We start from the raw sequence: 14,929 nt of genomic DNA on the forward strand, positions 1-14,929 counted from the left end.
TTGAACTGATAAATCCTGGTCTGAAATCAGAAAATGACTTTGTTAGCTGATACCTCCTGATTCTGCTCTGGACACAGAAAAAACTCTCTGTGTGTCTGAAACCAGCTGCCTCCCATCCATGATTTATGATAGGTTATTTATAATGCGCTTAATATCCAGAGGTTTCTGAGCGCGACCCTGGGGACCGAACCTGTGGTGCTCCATGTCATCTTGCTTCCAAGGCGAGCATGTTGCCCCTGAGCTATCCTCCCGAGACCATGCTTAGAGAACGCATTGTGCATCCAGTACTGATGGGTCCTACTCTGGGTACATAGAATGTATTGTGTATCCGAGAATGACTGCAAAAATGACCTGTGCACTAGGTCCTTGTTGGTATACCCTCTAAAGATACATAACATTATATGATAGTCGTGTCCTCATTGATCTCGCTTTATGCAGAGAACATTACTTTTGCACTCAGTTGTGACTGACTTTGTCCTAAACATTGTTCATGGGCATAGATTTTTCTGGGTACTGCTATGCTGGGCACAGAAGAACCTGGGTATCCAATCTTGGTTAATCTTTTCCTGGGCCGTACCATTTTTATATCTAACCCTGGATGATCCTCTGCTAGGCACAGAAACACCTGACCTTACTCTGGGATCAGAGCAGTCTGTGGATTCAATCCTGGCTGACGTGACATTGGGCACAAAAGACATTGGGCCTCATCACAAGTTGGACGGAGGTGTACAAATGTGGCGGTAATGCTATTACTGCCGCTTTACTGCTCCGCCCAACTATGTGTTGGGCGGAAAGTTGGACATTTACCTCCAGCTTCCAGCTGGAGGTAAATCTGGCCACTATCTGCACATTTTTGGAGCTATTACCACGGCGCTATTAGCACTAGGGTAATACTACCGAAAATGCCCCATTGGGTCCAATGGACCCAATATGAATGGGGATTTACTGCCCCACCTTAACTCGGGATCTGGCGCTAGTAGCGCCAGCCTGAGTTGCGGTAACGCTATTTGCATTGAACGGTATCCCAGCGGATTTACTGCCGGATACGCCAACTTGTGATGAGGCCCATTATCTGTCCGATCATAACTGACCCATGATTAGATGCAGAAATTGATCTGCAGGCTAAACACTAGCTGACCCTTCTCTGGTTTGCAATAGAGACCTATTGTTTATGTCACATATGTTATGCTTCTTCTTCGGGCATAAATGAGGATGAACACCAGGATTGTACTCTGCTCAGGTGGCATTGTCATGGATTATAAATTCCATGGTTCTCGTTAGGAATTTGGTGGTAACTTGTAAGGAATTACTGCCAGGCTCATATACTGTTACCGCTACATGGTCTGGCAGAATGACTGGCAGGATATGAGTATGGTGACAGTGGCCCAAGTCCCAATCAATGCAGTCCATGGGGGATTCAGAGGAATTTGCACAGATGCTCATTCTGCCTGTGGCAATTCCTCCTGTTTTTGGAGTTAAAGTAGAGGATATGCTTCCAGTGCTTGTATAGAGGTATCTCCTTCCCTTTAACGCGACACCTTGACTATGGCAATGCCGTGAAAGTGGGTGTAATTCTGTTACTACCAAATACATTGGTCTTACTGGAAGTACCGCCACTTTTTAACTGCACCACCAAACTAGTGCTGTGGCCCAATGTGTCATATTGCCCCTTATTGTTTTTCTCAAAGTCACACGTTTGCTCTACTCCCCACTCTCTTTTCAGGGTTCAAAGGTGCCACTGGAGGTGATGGAAGCCAGGGACCTCCAGGACCTGTGGGGTTGAGAGGCGTTGGTGGAGCTAAAGGTGAGTTAGGATGACGTTAAGTGAGCGGCTGATGTGGTTGTGACTTGAACCCCCCTTGTACCAGGGCGTTCCTTGTCAGCAGCTTTTGTTCATGGTTGATTCATGCATACAACCTTTTACGGTTCTAGGTTATACTTCCGCATTTTAAGGGCTGAACACACAAAAGACTGATTCGTTTTGGCCGTTTTTGTTTTGGCTTTAAAATGCGGAAATATTACATACTGCCTGCCTCCTTCCCCGTCCCCAGCCTCTCCCGCTGATTCTTCCGTTGATCGGGAGGGGGTTAACCCACTGAATCCTCCATTTCCCCACACACCACCCCATCAACACACGCATCCTCCCCACACATACACACACAGACACGCACACACGCACACACGCACATACAGAAAAAAATTGACCTCTCCTGCGACGACTCCGCTGGGGCTCACAGAGCCTGTCAGCCCCTGTGTGCACTCGTGTGCGGCAGGGGTTGACAGTTCGATCTAGAAAGACCGCTCTGTGTGGTCACGGAACAGTCTTTCTGAATCGATCATTTTTCGAATCGATTTTTAGAAAAAGGTCTTTTGACCTAATACCCTTTTTACAGCAGTCATGACGCAGTTTCTAGGCAAGTATCACAGCTCACTCGTTTGTAGAATCACTGATCCTGCTCTTAGCAGTACTGATCATTTTGGGAAGTCTGCAACTGGTTTGTTTTAGCAATCTCTGGTTTTCTATGCCTGCCATCAATTCTTCATTAGACAGCAGCGAACAGGTAGTCAGATGAGAGATGCCTCACCAATCTCTCTCTGCCCCGCCCAGGTACCTCTCTTTCTCTCTCTGTCTCTGTCTCTCTCTCTCTCTCTCCTCAATATCTCCTCTCACTCTCTCCTCTCACTCTCTCCTTCTATCCTTCTCCCTCTTTCTCGTTCCCTCCTTCGGGTCTTACAGTTCATATTTACAATTGTTTTGTGTTTTTGTGCGAGTTGGCTCTCATATTAAATTGAAAGCAATCTTATCCTTTTTGGGCTACTACTTTTTTCCTTAGCTCTTTTGATTGCTCAGGTCCTGTTCTAGGTTTGGCAACGTTCCTGTCATTTGTGTTGGCATATGCAGCGTCATGAGCAGTGCATGGTTGTGTCAGAGTTATGGTTGGTTTAGGAACTATAACTTGTTCGTTTGTGGGAATTTGTTCCTTTGAGTTTCAATTATAACATCAAATTAACCGTTTTTGGGCTGAAATTCAAAGCCATGCTCAGTGGGCGCTTTGCTCGAGGCATGGACACAGCCTCAAGGAACCCAGCATGCCAACTGGGCATAGCCTGGGACCACACCCAAATAGCTCTCATTTATCAGATACTAAGAGAGGAGTGTCCAACGTCTTTCATAGTCGAGCAGATGTATCAGAACGTGTGGAGGACCTGGGAAGGGAAAGACAAAGCCTGCCGATGCCCACAATACCTCCAGAAAAGAGAGCCACGTTACTCTGGATGGTATCTTGCTTTCACTCTAAAGAACAAGCTTAAATAATCACAGATTGTCTCCTAAAAACACTGTTCCCCTCTGCAAAGCCTTCGATCCTCTCTAAATGTGCTTCTGAGCAACTCTTCAAATCTTCCTAAATACAGAAGGAAGATTTGCCCTAGCAATGCCAAATTTGGGCAACTCCAATGTTGCTGCGGGGCATATTCTAGTGAATTTGCCCAACATTATCTTCACCAACACTTTCTAACTCCTTATGCTGCCCTCTGTACAAAACAGGCTCCACCTTTCGTGCTCAGTATTTTATTACATCCCTACTTCATTAGTCTATGCAAAATATTTCAGTTTAAAGAATTCATGGGAAAAGCTCATCCTCTGTAAAGTGCTGCCAAAGGATGCCCATAGCTTCAAGCAAAGCATTTTATTATAGAAGCAAGGCGCCCACAGAACCTTTGGGGGTGCATATTTTCGCTAAGGAACACTCAAGTTTACCTTCAGTAATTCCAAGCGAAATCTAGGAATAATATTAACACCTAAAGACAGCAATATCTGTATAAAAGCCTGGCAATAATGTTCCTAGTACAGGCTGGCTGTGACATCACAACTGACATGTAAGAAGAAAATGACATCACAACAGAAGCATAATCAGTTATTACGCTTCAGTTGTGACGTCACAGTGCCTGCTGCTTGTACCAGCACCAAGCAGACCTCCAGATTTCACTGCTACACTTAAAGCTGGGACAATTTTTTCAAAGGACGTGCTTGTAAAATAGTTTTCTGTGACACTTTATGGGCAGTGATTGACAGGGAACTGATTCAGGAAGATTGTTTCATGTGTGCACTTTTGGAATGAGCAAGAATTAGCATGTGAGCAAGAATTAGCATATTTTCACTTGAAAAAGTTATTTCAATTTATTTGTATTAAACTCCTCACACTACAAGTTGCATATTAGCTTTTTAAAATCCAAACACATTCTACATTAATTATATGGAACAGCAAATTGAAGATCTCTTGAATTAGATTAACCAAGACGCCAGGTAAGGAGATGACAGTGCGTGGCCATAGATTATAAGGAAGGAAATACCCCCTACTGTACAGAAAAAGTGATATTTGCAAGTCACTTCAGAGTTCCATGATCTTTGGTCTTGTTCCTCTATTCGGTCACGGAAATCCTCAGTGACTTGCAATTCCCTTATAATCTACTATAGAGGGTTCTTTAGCCCATACAGTACAGGCTAGCTGTGATATCACTACTGACCAGTAATAAGAACATGACATCACTATCGTTCTGCAATCCGTTATTACAGTTGGTTTGTGACGTCACAATGCCTTATGGTTAAGCCAGCACAGGGCAGAATACCAGCTGCTAGTGCAGCACTTAATTAAAGCATGGCCATTTTTCAAATTCCTTTCTTGTAAAGTAGCTTTCTGTGAAAGTTTACAGCCATGAGCTTATAAGTCTGTTTCTGGAAGTGCTCATTTTGTGCATTGATGCAGTTTAGCACATAAGAGCAAGATTCTGCTGTAATCTGTACAAAGCACAAAACGAAAACGTTTTGGATGCATTTTAATTAACTACTTAAACAATTTTTCTTCAATACACTAGCTGCATATTTATTTTTTATCACATCAAATTCTATTTATTTTAAAATCATTTATTGCTATACAAAAGTATCTCCAAATGAAATTAGACTGTACAGAAACATAAGACAAAAACAACAGGGCAAAGAACATGGCAATACGGGGTGCCAGAAGACATTGCTTTCTGGCATCATGCTTTGAAAGAATTAAGTTGGCAAGCGTCCGGGGGCTACACATACGACAGGGCTCAACATGTACTTATCCCAAAGTACACCAGTTCAGTTAATTAAATCATCGCACCAAGCATCTCAAGCAAATGTGTAAGAGGATCTAACCTCTCAGGGGGGTCTGTCATCAGAATGACAGAACATTGCCTGCAGGTGCGCCCTCCAAGCATCGACGTTTGTGGTGGGCTCTTTCATACCTCTCTTCAGGGCCCTATACTATTCCACCGTTTCAGCTGTAGACCACTTCAGCATGTCATTCCACCACCCTCTATAACTAGGACCCACACATTCCTTCCATAACTTGCCAATCCTCTGCTTAGCTAGTATGCAGCCCAGATCCACAAGCTTAACTGTAGGCTTAGCCTTATCCGAGCGGAATATATACCCAGTAGGCATTCAGTAAGAGCCCTCTTATATCTACTCACACCTGCCTCTACCAATGCCTCCTGGATCTGGAGCCAAAAGGCGCGCACTCTCGGGTATTGCCAAAACATATGCATGAAATCCGCAGGCTCACCGTTACACGGTGGACAGCTCGGGTACATCTGCATGTTAAAATGTACAATTTTGTGTGGAGTCATATACTTCCTATACAATATATTCAGTTGCCCCAGATGGAAGCGTACATTGCGAGAGACCTTTTTGATGAACATTATTGCTGTGTCCCATTGTTTATCATCCAGCACACAGTCTGAATCTGCGTCCAACACACATTTGATTCTTAATAGTCTAACACTAGCTACCTCTATCAAGCACTGATACATGCGTGACAGGGATTTCCACCCTTCTTCCAAATCGTATAGTGTGGACAATATATTGTCACATTTGGGTTCTTCAGGCCATACAGGCCACTTGTTTTTTTGCAAAATTAGTAATAGAATTGTCCCTTATGTATCCCATAGTTGTCCAATCCATCCGAGAAATCCCTGGAAACACAGTCCTTAAAAATAGCTACCCATGTGGCAAGTGCCTGCCTCTTCCCATCTTCTAAATAACAACACATCACTCCTATCTCGAAATGTTCTCGTCGACAAGAGAATGTTTGGGGAGTATGCATATCCCAAACCAAGGATCTTTTGCATTCTACTTCACACCTTCTTCCCTAGAACCAGGACATATTGTTTATCAGGGAGGCAACTATCAACAATCCACAGGGCCTCTTTGAGAACAATTGGCTGCATGACTTCCCGCATCACTGAAGTATCAGCTCATCCGCCAGCGATCTAGCCAGTGACCTTGAGCCACCAGGTAATATAACTCAAAACATGGTAACTGGACCCCACCGTCCTCATAGCTCAGCTTGAGCGTAGACAGCACAACTCTATGTCTCCTCCTGTCCCAAAGGAATCCTTTTATAAGTGAATCCAGGGATCTAAAGAATGAGCTCGAGATAAAAAACATAACATTGGTGAAGACGGGATAACACCACAATTTTGACTAATGCAAATCTCCCCATTAATGAAAGTGATAATCGGCTCCAGAACTTCATTGCCTTGGCGATTCCCTCCTCAGCACTAACAGTCTTGCCTTTATGCATATGTCCCGGCTGATGCCATATATTAACCCCCAAATATCGAAATGTTCACATTTCCAACTCTGATACCCAATGGCGGGAGATCCTCTAGAGAACTCTTACGTAACCCAGCTAGCGGGAAAAGGCAAACATTAATCTTTGCTGAAGGAGATGCCAGAGAGCCTCAGGAAATTGCCCAACACCTCTAACACCAAAAGTAGCTTATATGCAGGGTCATGCAAGTACAAGAGACAATCATCTGCATACAGAGAAATCAAGTGGCGCATCCCATCTAACATTATCCCGGCTTCACCAAATTCAGACCGCGGTCTGCATATACACTTCGGACGGCTCCAACACCAAGATAAATACCATTAGCGACAATGGACAGCCCTGTCTAGTGCCCTTATGTATATTCCATGGGGTGGACATATGTCTACCCATACATACTGAAACAACAGTCTCAGAGTAGATGAACTTGACCTATCAAGCGAACCTTTCCCCAATTCCAAATCTATCCAGCGCAGCATACATCCATTTCCAATGAACAGAATCAAAGCCCTTGACGGCATCCAATGATACAACCGCACGTGGAGTGTCATGTGATCGGAACCTATCAATGATATATTGGAGCTTGTGCAAATTCAATGACATATTTCTAGTCGGGATAAAACTGGTCTGGGCCTAATGTATCAGGGAACTAATAAACTGCTTCAATCGACTGACTAGCAATGCAGTCAATAGCTTGATGTCCTGATTCAGCATTGACAGTGATCTATAAGGGTAGCATATGTAGTGTGATTTTCCAGACTTAAGAACCAGAACTATCACAGATTTGTGCATGCTATTAGGTAGATAACCAATCTCATTCATATGCCTCTTCAAACACCCTATGAAGCACAACAGGTCCCAACCTCTCACTATATGTTTGTGAGAACTCAGACGCTAGCCCGCCCCCTACAGGCATCCTATCAGACTTTAGTGGCACCATTTCCATAGCTCTTCTTCAGTTATGGACACTTCAAGGATAGCAGCCTGTTCTGCAGTCAACCTGGGCAACTCAATATGTGAAAGTGTATAGGTAACTTCATCCATATTATCAATTTCACTGGCACCTTATAGGGACTGATAATATCTACTGAAGACATCATTGGTTTCCACCCGGGACTTCCAGGTTACACCACACTCATAATTAATTTCCTTGATCACATGCCTGGCCCTCTCATTTTTGTATAGCCATGGCAGCAACCAACCAGATTTATCTCCCTCCCTATGCATCCTAGATATATATGTAACATAATCAAACTTTCTAAGACATTCACAGGTTTCAGTACAGGATATGTGTAAAGGCAACAAAAAAATCCTCATTGGGACCACCCCCCCCCGCCTATCCCTTCAAGTTCCTTTATACTATTTTCCAATTCACCTGGCTCAGCAATTAAGGATTTCCTGATGCCCCCTGCCTTGGCAATCATCTCGCCTATCACCACCCCCTTAAGGGCCTCCCAGACCATGCTCCACTTGTCCACACTACCAACATTGATATTTAGGAACTCTGTTACCACATCTTCTGGCTGATTTAGGAAGACTTCATCAGACAAGGCATCTGCATGCATATGCCACATCGGGATTGGAGCAGTCGTACCCTTCAGGATCCAAGTAACAACCAACGGGGAATGGTCAGAAATTGCCCTGCCATCATAGCCTCTACAAACTCATTAAAATATTCTTTCCAATTGAATTGTTAATCAATCCTAGTATGAACCGTGGGTGGCGCAGAATAGTAAGAATAGCATCTACTGTCACCATTGAGAGCACGCCACATTTCAACCAAGGAGAGAGCCTGTAGCACGGTTTGCAAAGTTCTAGTTGCTGGAGAAGGTTGCTTAAATCTATGTCAGACCTATCCAGCTAGGGGTTCAAAGTGTAATTGAAATCACCCCCCCATATTCACATATTCAAAAAATTCCTTCAAGGTGCGTCAGCCTTCCATAGAGGTAACGGAAGAAGGCAGATGCGTTATGATTCCGAGCATATGAATTCTTATCTCTCTATGTTCTATGCAGCCATGAAGGATCACCAACCTACCCTGATTGTCTGTTTCAACTTTAATCAACTTGAACGGAATTGACCCAGCGCGGTCCACCGCTGCTGCTTCAGCTATGCGCTTCTCACTTTACAGCGAGCAGCAACTTTTAACTGGGGCTCCAATCCGCAATTCAACCGCGCATTAACCAGGTTGGGTTCTACCGCTTCTCCTCTACTCATGCTGCCGTCCCACCAAATGTCCTCATGTACAGCATCCCACACCTCCAGCTGTGCCAGGCGCCAGGGTCTCCTCTCACGTGCACTTAAAGACCAAATCGGATCACCAGGGCATAATGCGTACAGCCTGTCAGCATGTCGCCCCCATCATTCCTGCAACAGAAGTTGGTCATCATCTTGGGAGCCGTTCCGTTCACAGATGTCACTTTGGGCTACCGATCTGTTCTGCAGTCACACACCTTCCGACAAGTCTCAAGTGAAAAAACAACTTCAGCACATAGGCAGAAAAGATTGTATATAGGATTCGTCTCAGGAGCTCGGATCAGTCCCTCTTCACAGCATTGCGGGAAGCTTCGCCCCCATTGCATCAGATTCTTCTATATTAATTATCAGTATCAGAAACTGGAAAACGTCTTTAATTAGATCAAGCAAAAGGCCAGGGATTAAAAGGGACACACACTGTATGGCCATGTATTATGCAGAATAATTCCCTACTGTATGTAAGAAGGTTATTGAAACTCATCTCCGAGTTCCATTACCTTTTATAAAGAAACTCAGCCTTGGGCCTCGTTCCTCTATTTGGCCATGCAACTCCTTGGTGACTTGCAGTATCCATATAAGATGCGGTAACATGTAATATATTCATACTGAATTGCACTTATTGTATGTGCCATTAGCCTAGCTTCTTCCATCTTCCATCATAGGATACTTGGGAATTCATAATTGTAACTTTAACTTGGGCAGAGTATTCAGCCTTTTTCTAAAGTATAGTTAGTTTCCTTCTTCTTTCTGGGTAAATGTCAGTGTAATCCAAAGACGTGATTGTTCTACCGAGAACACCCTACTTCCAGCTTCCAGTAGGTACCTTTCTGTAAATAGGTATCTTTAGAAGAAGGGAATTTTCAGAATTAAGTTGCCAGGTTGGTGTACAGTGTTGTTATTTTTTCCTAAGAAACAGTGGGTAAAGCTCATTGGCTGGTGGACACTGCATTAATCCTTACATTCAACTCTCCTGTCCCTGGGTAATCACTGCAGAGTTCTCACGTGATCATTGGGTTCCCTGTGCAGGATCTTCAGCAACAGTCCTGCAGTTCTGCCTATAGGGCATTACAGTTGCTTTAACAGAAATGGCAGAACACTCATGATTTTGGGAAAATCAAGCACAGCACTGAGACCCTACTGGCATTTGATCAGGCACCTGATGGGCAAAAAATATGAATGGGAATTTTCTTTTAAGTGTTGTAAGTGGAAAAACCTTGCTTTTGCCAGCATCCTCATTTGCATGGCTAATGAGAAGTCTGCATCTATCAAACAACCCAAATTATTATCCTGTTGTTCTGGGCTTTGCATAGTCAGATGCTCAGATGGTACTTCTTTGGGCCACATTTTGCCTGTGGTGTACAGAGAGCAAATGCATGCAGAAAGCTGCGTGGTAGCTTTCTCTGCATCTACCACAGTCTATAATGATTGCCCTCATGGAGCGGGAACGCCATGACGAAACTCTTAATGGGAGATGCTGGTGGGGCTTAGATCTCCATTTGGGAAATCCATGACCTTTCTGCAGGCATCAGGAATCTGATCCCAGCGGAAAAGCTGGATTCTACCAGACAGTTCCACTTTTTGTACAACTGCTACAAACAGCCTCACCCCATAAGAATTCATTTAATTGATGGCCAGCATGCCTATCATGGAAACCACAATTCCTGGTCCCTGCCATGTGCCCATGCATACATGTCAGGAATCAACATGAATTCACTGCATAAAGCAGAGACAGATAGTGTCACATCTTTTTTTCGGTGCCCATGATCGCTTTATGCAGTGAATTCTGACAATCTGGTGGCATGAGCGCAAGCTGATGGAGCAGTGGGGGATGGCAGTGGGGGCAGGGGACCAATTCTTCATGCAGGACTTTTGGGTGGAAAAGGTAGGAGTTTGTATGACTTCTTTTTTTGATAGTTTTAGCTTTAGAAAGATGTACCACAACCAGCAGTCCATCTTCCTCATGCAAGGCACAAGGGTTGATGGCATCTCGCTCTCTCCTTTACTCAATATGAGCAAGATCTATGTATCATCAGCGTAGTGATCACATAGAAAGCCATGGTCTTGCATCATCTGCGTGATATAGAAACAGAGACAAGTCTGAGCTCCTTGTTCCGGCCTCTTGGCCCAAGATTGATGTTGAGGGATCCTACCTTTCAGTGGTTTTTCAGGGGGAAAAGAAGCAATCCAAACCAGGGTGGTACCTTTAACAGCAACTTGGGTAGGCAATGTAGGATTAGATGAGAAATGTTAGGGCAGAATTAACATTTTTGTGGGCTCTTTTTGCCTATCACTTCTGGCTTCCGTAGTTTTTTGACTTTCGTTTTGCAATAAGAGGGTCTTCTACTGAAGTCCGCCTGTTACTCCAACCCTTTTCCTGTTGTGCTGCCCTTTGTTGCCTGTATGGCTACCAATGCATGGATGTATTGTAAGCACCCTATTTTGGTCCCAGGGTGATTCTATCACCATGAAAGTAGGTTGTGGTGTCGGCTGGTGGCAGATGTAATTTAGTTTTGGCTGCACCAGGGTTATAGCCACATTTACCACATTAGTAGGCAATGCCCCTTTGTGGTAGCCCTTCGGCTAATGTAGCGTTTTACGCCCTGATTACAGCTGTTTTGTTTTGCAGCCTTTCCCTGCTGTGTGGACCATGAGGTATGTCCAAAATGGCAATTATTCTGAGGTAAGCTTGTCCTGAGACCCCAAAGGCAACCTCCAACCTTACTTTTGGGTTAGACCAGTCCAGACTGGTTTAAAGTCCCTTACGTATCCTAATCTACATCCTGTGCCGGAGTGCCTGTGTGTTTAGAAATTTTTTTGGCCAGCGTCAATTGGCTGGCCATCCAAACATTTGTGTGTTGCTTGTAATGTGATGGGTGGGCTGGCTTAGGCCAGCTCCTGATTGAATGTGTTTATCAGTGCAGTCCACTGATCTGCTCCTGCTGAGAATACTGGGGTGGCCAAACTGGCTGGGCATGGGTCCTTTATCCTTTTCCCCCTGCTTTTCCCTGCTGGAGGAATCCCTTGGTGGACTTGTCCTTTGTTTCTTTCAGTCCTCCTTGATGGATGGGCTGTCTGTCCTTGCTGGACTCCTCCTTGTCTATAGTTGCCATGCGCCAGGTACCATCCTTCTGCTGGCACAAGTGCCTAATGGTTGGTGGGCCTCACTGTCCTGGAAACCCCAGTGGCTGTTGAGAACCTAAAAAGTAAGGTCACCTACTGACAAAAGATCCCAGAACCAAGTACCCATTCCTATTCCTAATTACACCAAGGTTTTGCCCCTGGGATGCTTGCATTCCTGAAGAAGACTCACCAAATGTGCATGGAGGTGAAACGTTGGGTTTTATTAACTAATACGCGTTCAACTATGAAAAATTGTTATGAATTCAAGAAAACGGTTCTGTTAGATATTTTGTGTGCTCCATAGAATGGACTGATTGGTTACACAAATTGCAAATTTGCATATGACCCCTTCATATGGTGGATTCCTCTAGGGGTGTAACAGATTTGGACCATTGCATTGAAAACGTTGACCTGTCATTTGAAATGTAAATTTTGTCATTTGTTGTGTTCTTTTATGGGATATATGGTTCTTAAAGATAGGTACTTAGAGTAGGGATCTGTATTCATTTTTGTTAATAGGTGCTAATTCAATAAAACATTTGTCCGATCAAATACTTCATTTTTTTCTGAATTGTTATGCTGTAGGGATGCTTTTTTGTTTAGATCAGCTCTGTTGTGAGACATCCTGGCTCTTCTCCAGCTGTTGTCTTCTCCATGGGACAATTGCATTTGCTAGCTGGGTGTACCCTTGTGCTCCTCTGTGCCGGCCTGTGGTGCTTGCTGGATCCTGCTAAGGGCTCCTGTCACTGTTTTCGCTGCTTCTTTGCTCTTTGCTTCATGGGTAGTTTTGTCAGATGTCACTCTTGTTGGGAATTCCTAGTTTGATTCTACCTGGCTCATGGGTTTGAGTCACATTGATTGGAACCCCCAACCACTACCAGCCTGACCTAAATCCAACACCAAATCTCACCTTGGCACCTTCCATTCCTGTACTGAATTGGGCATCAGTCAGAACTTAGACCAGGGTCCTTAACTTATCTAGTTTTTCAGGGTGCCCTGCACCCTGGAGCAGTTGGGGTTTTCAGTGATCTCCATTTTGAGAGTGTTGCTTGAGCTCCACCTGAAGCCGCGTTTCAAGGCCTGCTGGTTCTCAAATCTAGACTTTGAATTCTTTCTTGGGGCTACCTGTGGCTGCCAGTTGGCTTATTGCTCACTCCTGCTGCGGCTTTGTGGCAAAACAAAGACTAACCTAATTTGTCACCATATCCATGGCAGACCTTTAGGGTTTGTCATGATTGATTCCTATGGGCCAAAGCTTTGGAATGTATGTGAACTTCTATAAAGTTAATTTTAGATAGTACCAATGATTTATTACACATTATAGCATAATACATCGCTGCAGTTCACTCTTTTCCATAGGAAATACTGGCGTTACAGTAACAGATGGCCTCCATGTGATCTTATATTGAGTGAGGCGGAATCAATGTCCAGACCATTACTGTGTTTTTAGTGTTGGCTATTAGGTAGCACTTAAGCACCACCCATAAGCCAAAGCTTAGTGAGAAAGCAATAGACCATTACTAAATACCATCTGGTCCTGAAGATGCTCCACTGCTTGCACCATTGTTAAGCGTCAAGTACATTCTCTCCTTACCCCTATGGCTTTTGGTTTGCCCATTTTCCTTGTGCACATTTATCCCCACCAAGCCCCAACATGTACGTATGCTTCTGTGCTGTCATATGAGGGAGGGGATATCATGTTATGCCTCTTGTAATATGATCAAGAAAATGCGAAATGCAGTTTCATTACTTGATTAAAACAAACACTAAACAGTTTTGCTTCTGTGCTGTAATATAACAGAAGTGATGTCGCCTGGCCTTTATACTGCAACACAGCAGAAGATACCTTTTTGCAATTTCATCCAATCATCATTTAACAAAATTAATCATCCCATCAAAATGTTCATCATTAACACAAGTTTACAATTCTAAAATACAAAATGAGCTCATAACTCTTATTCATCATTAGTACCCGGCGAGGGCGCAATCAGAATGAAAGAGCCAGGCCGGGAATCGCTCTGTCGGGATTCCACGGCCTTTGTCCCAGGCGGGGGGCGTGGCAACCCCTCAGCCAATGAGGAGGCTCGAAGCGGGGCCATCCCCGCTCAGAGCCTCCCCAAGGCTGAGAGGCTACCTTCACCCCCTGCCAGGGTTTTTCCTTCCCTCCCTCCTCCCACATCCCTGCCCTCCCTACCCCTCTTACCTTCTGCCTTGGTCCTCAGAGGAGGACGATGAAAGCCTCCATCGTCCCCCGCTGGGGACCCAGGTATGTTTTTTTTCTTTTCTTTTTTTTCCTTTTCCCCTCCCTTTCCCCCTCCCAACCCCACTTACCTTCTTTTTTTTCGGGAGCGGACGCGCTGGAAACGCTTCTGTTTCCAGCGCGTCTGCTCCTGATGGCCGCCATGGAAAGGGAAAACGGACTCCGTTTTCCCTTTCCCTGGTGGCCATTTTCTTTGCCGTCTTTTTTCTCCCCCTGAAATGCCGCAGCGTTTCGGGAAAAAAATATGGCTTTTAGTGCCCTGGTCACACAGTTTATGCGGGCCGGGGTACTAATAGCTAAATGCCCCTCGAGGCGAGGGTATTACCGACTCTGGTAATGCCCCGGGGCCTTCGTTAAGGCCCTTGCTTTGCTCTGTGCCTATAACTATGGGCCCCGGGGCATTACCTGAGCCGGTAATGCCCCCGCCGCTCGGGGCATATTGCTTAATTATTTCATCTTTGATTTAAAAATAACATATAAAAACAAAACTGTTGCCAGTACCAAAGAGGTATTTTGCTCGCTAATTAAGAGAACAATCTTCTGCCGATAAAGTGCTATGTGCCTCCACAAAAGACTTAAAGTGGATTGTTCTCAGAAAAAAAAGCAATAAGAGCTTTAAGTTACCCTCCGCCCTCTGCTTTTTACAGTAATC

At 44.5% G+C, this 14,929-nt stretch overlaps 1 protein-coding gene across 1 annotated transcript in view; it reads left to right on the top strand.

Annotated features, from left to right (window-relative positions):
- Positions 1 to 14,929, top strand: part of LOC138491384 (complement C1q and tumor necrosis factor-related protein 9-like) — a 41,876-nt gene that overhangs the window by 14,302 nt on the left and 12,645 nt on the right. Inside the window, exon 4 of the mRNA XM_069617882.1 lies at positions 1,724 to 1,804. Within this exon, the coding sequence (XP_069473983.1) occupies positions 1,724 to 1,804 (81 nt within the window). The remainder of the gene's footprint in view (positions 1 to 1,723; positions 1,805 to 14,929) is intronic.

This window comes from Ambystoma mexicanum, chromosome 10 (genome assembly GCF_040938575.1).
Source record: "Ambystoma mexicanum isolate Mex_15411 chromosome 10, UKY_AmexF1_1, whole genome shotgun sequence".
In the NCBI taxonomy this organism is placed as follows: Eukaryota; Metazoa; Chordata; class Amphibia; order Caudata; family Ambystomatidae; genus Ambystoma; species Ambystoma mexicanum.